Source organism: Monoraphidium neglectum (genome assembly GCF_000611645.1).
Source record: "Monoraphidium neglectum strain SAG 48.87 unplaced genomic scaffold scaffold05079, whole genome shotgun sequence".
NCBI classification, from domain to species: Eukaryota; Viridiplantae; Chlorophyta; class Chlorophyceae; order Sphaeropleales; family Selenastraceae; genus Monoraphidium; species Monoraphidium neglectum.
In genome coordinates, this window is record NW_014008551.1 from 1 (window position 1) to 3601 (window position 3601).

The 3601-nt window shown below is 69.4% G+C and overlaps 1 protein-coding gene across 1 annotated transcript; it reads right to left on the reverse strand.

Moving 5' to 3' along the window:
* Positions 1 to 666: 666 nt before the first annotated feature.
* Positions 667 to 3447, reverse strand: MNEG_15155 (hypothetical protein; the record flags this gene model as incomplete). The annotated part of the gene is made up of 6 exons (XM_014036374.1): positions 667 to 808; positions 1241 to 1374; positions 1680 to 1789; positions 2056 to 2231; positions 2600 to 2772; positions 3073 to 3447. Coding segments are annotated over 6 exons (1110 nt in total), but the record flags the coding sequence as incomplete, so codon positions are not given.
* Positions 3448 to 3601: the final 154 nt, after the last annotated feature.

Genomic DNA, 3601 nt, shown 5'->3' on the forward strand with positions numbered 1-3601 from the left:
GGTGGGGGCCGGGCCGGTGAACAGCGGCGGAGGCGCCGAAAGTAAGCCGCGCAGGCCCCTTGCACGCCAGACCCAGGCACGCGCGGGGACCACATGGGCGCGCGCGCTCGGAGGGCGCGCCCGGCCATGGGTGCAGGCAGGCAGGCGACCCATGTGTGCCTCTGCGCGCCCCCCGCGCGCTCTCACCTTGAGCAGGCTCCTGCGGTCGCGCAGCGGGTCGCAGAACAGCGAGTCGCGCGTGGGGCGCCCCGGCAGGGCCCCGCGCAGCACGGAGCCGTCCGGCAGCACCAGGCGGCGCAGCAGCTCAAAGTCGTGCTGACCCGGCTTGTCGCTGACGTAGACGGCGCCGCCGCTGACGGCGCGCGCCATGCCGTGCAGCTGCGCCGCGGGGTGCGCGCTCTTCAGGGGCGGTTTGGGGGGAGGACATGTGTGTAAGGGAGGGGACAGGACGGGCCGGGTAACGAGGGGTTGGTGAAGAATGGATTCAGCTTGAAAATGCAGGGTCCTTGTGCAGGCAGGGCGCCTCTTGACCAACAGGTGAATCTTTGCCTCACGTGAGCACGCGCTTGTTGCCCCCACGCAGTATGAGTGCGCTCCTCGCGTTCCGCCATCCGCAGAAGGTCAATCATGCACCACTCAGTCCAAGCCTTACCCCCCCACACACACCTGGAACATGTCCCAGTCTGGCTGCACCAGCGCGCCCATGTAGACGCTGTTGAACGCGCACGCCGCGATGTGGGGCGTGCTGCTGGCCGCGTCGCGGGGGTAGAAGTCGTCGCTCACGCGCGCCACGGCTGTGTCGGCAAACCTAAGGGGGGGGAGGTGGGGAACGGAAGGGAGGTTGGGAGGTTTGGAGGTTGAGTGAACGCAGGCTTCAGCAGGCAGCCAATTGACAGACTGTTGAATGGAGTGAAACGGTGCGACTGTTGGTGCGCATGGGAGGGGCGCTTGCGGGGCTGCGCAAAGTGGGAACGCGGCGCGGCGCTCAACCCACACAGCGCGCCACGCAGCAGCACCCCTCGTCCGGCGGGGCCTTGGCCACCACACCCACACCCATTCACGGCTGTATAGCGTTGGCGCAGCTGCCTCTCCGCCCCCAACCACCTGACCCGCACCCATGCACAAGCGCAGGCACACGCGCACGCGCATACACGACACCCACATGCACACCCGCAAGCATGAACACGAGCACCCCCACACCCCTTAACCCAAACACCTCACCCCCCACCCCTGGCCGCACCTGTACATGTTCTCTGTGCTGTGACACATGCAGTTGATGCAGTGGTTGCCGGGGAAGTGGCGCGCCACGCTGCCCTCCAGCGCCGCCTGGAACTCGCGCGACGCCGCGGGGCCGCCGCCCAGCACGCTGCCAACCTGGCGGCGCGGGCGGTGCGGCGGACGGCGAATTGCAAGATGTGAGGAATATGGATGGGATGGGTTTGGCGCCAGAGGGCAATGTGGGGGACAGGAGCTTTTGGTGGAAACACAGTGGAGGGCGTGCCTGCCCTGCGGCATCGCTTTTCACTTGACGGCTGACGCGCACACAAGGTCTGCCCTCCATGCCAGCAAATGTGCGGCCAACGCCCCCCACATGCTTGCGTGGCAAGAAACCAGCTGCCAACTGACAGCAACGGCAAGGGGGGAGGGGTGAGGGGCCTGCGGGGCGACGCACAACCCACCAGGCCTACGCCAGCCTGGCAGTCGACCTTCACGCCGTCAACACCGCAGCCAGCCAGGTAGGCGTGCATAGCACTGTACAGCGCGGCAGGGCGGTCCGCGATGCCCACGCCTGGGGGTGGAGAGGACGGCAGTGGCGGCGCGGCGGGGGTTTTGGGGCGGGCGTGTGATAGTGCGTGGGGGCATGGCAGCCGGGGCGCAAGCGCTGCCGGAGCATGCCTCAGCTGAGCAGGCCAAGAAAGAGCTGCAGATCGTGAGCTCCGCCAGGTATTGCAGCAGGCAGGCAGCCGGCTCGATGTCCCTGGCTGCCTTGCTGCTGCGAGCGCGCGCCCCTCCATGGGTCGCCGCCTGAAAAGAAACCCCCGCGCGCCCGCCCACCTGCCAGCACCGCGGGCGACCACATGAGGGAGGGCTCGATCTCCGCGATGCCCTCTGTCGGCTTGGGGTACACGATGCGGCCGCCGGTGACGTCATCGAGGGCGGGGGCGCCGGGCATGATGCCGCCCCAGTATGCGGGCAGGCCGTGCCAGCACATCACGTACTTCACGTCGTACCTTGTGGGGGATGGGTCGGGGGGTGGGGTACAGATTGAGCGAGGGGATGGGGTGGCGACCGGGAGGAAAGGGGACGAGGGGTCGGCTATAAGTCGGGTAGGGCATCGGTGGGGGTACGCGTGCAAGAGCGTGCTGACACAGGCAAGAGAGTTGCGCAGCGATGGGGTCGACGCGCGGCGCGGCACACGGCCCACCTCCACCAGACTGCCCGGGCTGCGGGGGCGCCCTGCGCGGCTGAACAGCCCTTCCGCGGTCCTCTCATCCCATGCAAAATCTTTCAGTCTTCCCCCCTCCCTTGCCCCCTGGAATCTTCGCCCCTCCCTGTCCACACGACACACAGGGCATGTCCTCCCCCGCCCCCCCTGCACCTCTGCTTGATGTGCTCCACCACGGCCCTGAAGTCCTCCTTGCTCTCCTCCCAGTCCTCCTCAGGCCCCGCGTCCAGCCGGCTGAACTTGCCGTTGGCCGCCACGCTGGTCAGGCGCCGCGTGAAGTCAGAGGCGCTGGAGTAGAACCCGAGCATGGCGCCGCGCAGGACGCCCTGGGGCCGCAGGAGTGTGGACAGAGGGTGTGGGAGGGGAAGGGGCGCGGCAGCGCTTGGTGATGGGCGCGGAGCGGGGGCTGGGGCGCGCGCGCGAGCGGGTGGGGCGGGGCGGAGCGGAGGGGCCATGGGAACAGGGCAGGAGGCGCTGGCTGCGGCGCTTGTTGCGGCCAACGGCCGGCGACTGGTGCGCTCCGCAGGCTGCGCCGCATGCGGCGCCGCTGATGGCCCCGGGACCCTGCAGCCACCGCGCACCGCATCCCACACACACGCACGCACACGCCCAGCCACGGCCCGCACCTGTGTGAGCCGCACCCACGCGTGCGTGCGCATGCTGTGGTAGGGCGCCGGCTCGATGACCCACTGGTAGAGCAGCAGGAACGCCGCCGTGCCCAGCCCCATGAACGCCCCCGCCAGCTTCTGCGCCCAGCGGACCAGGATGAACGTCTGCCGCGGCGACACCTCCATCCGCGGCTTCTTGATCTTGGGCAGCAGCGCCGCCGCCGCCGCCCGCTCCTCGCGCTCCGCCTCAGTGCGCCTCAGCCGCTCCGCCTCCGCCGCCTCGAGCGCCGCGATAGCCGCGGGGCCGGGGCCGGCGGCGCCGCCGCCGCGGTGGTCGCGGTGGGCGGCGCCGTGGTGGTGGGGGGCGTCGCCGATGTTTGCGACGGTGGGCATCGCGTTGGCGATCTCCTGGTCGATCTCCATGCGCTTGGCGGCCTCCGCCAGCAGGCGCGCCGACTCGTTGAAGTAGTCGTCCTGGTGGGGGGGGTGCAGGGGGTTGTGTGTGTGTGTGTGTGTGTGTGTGTGTGTGTGTGTGTGTGTGTGTGTG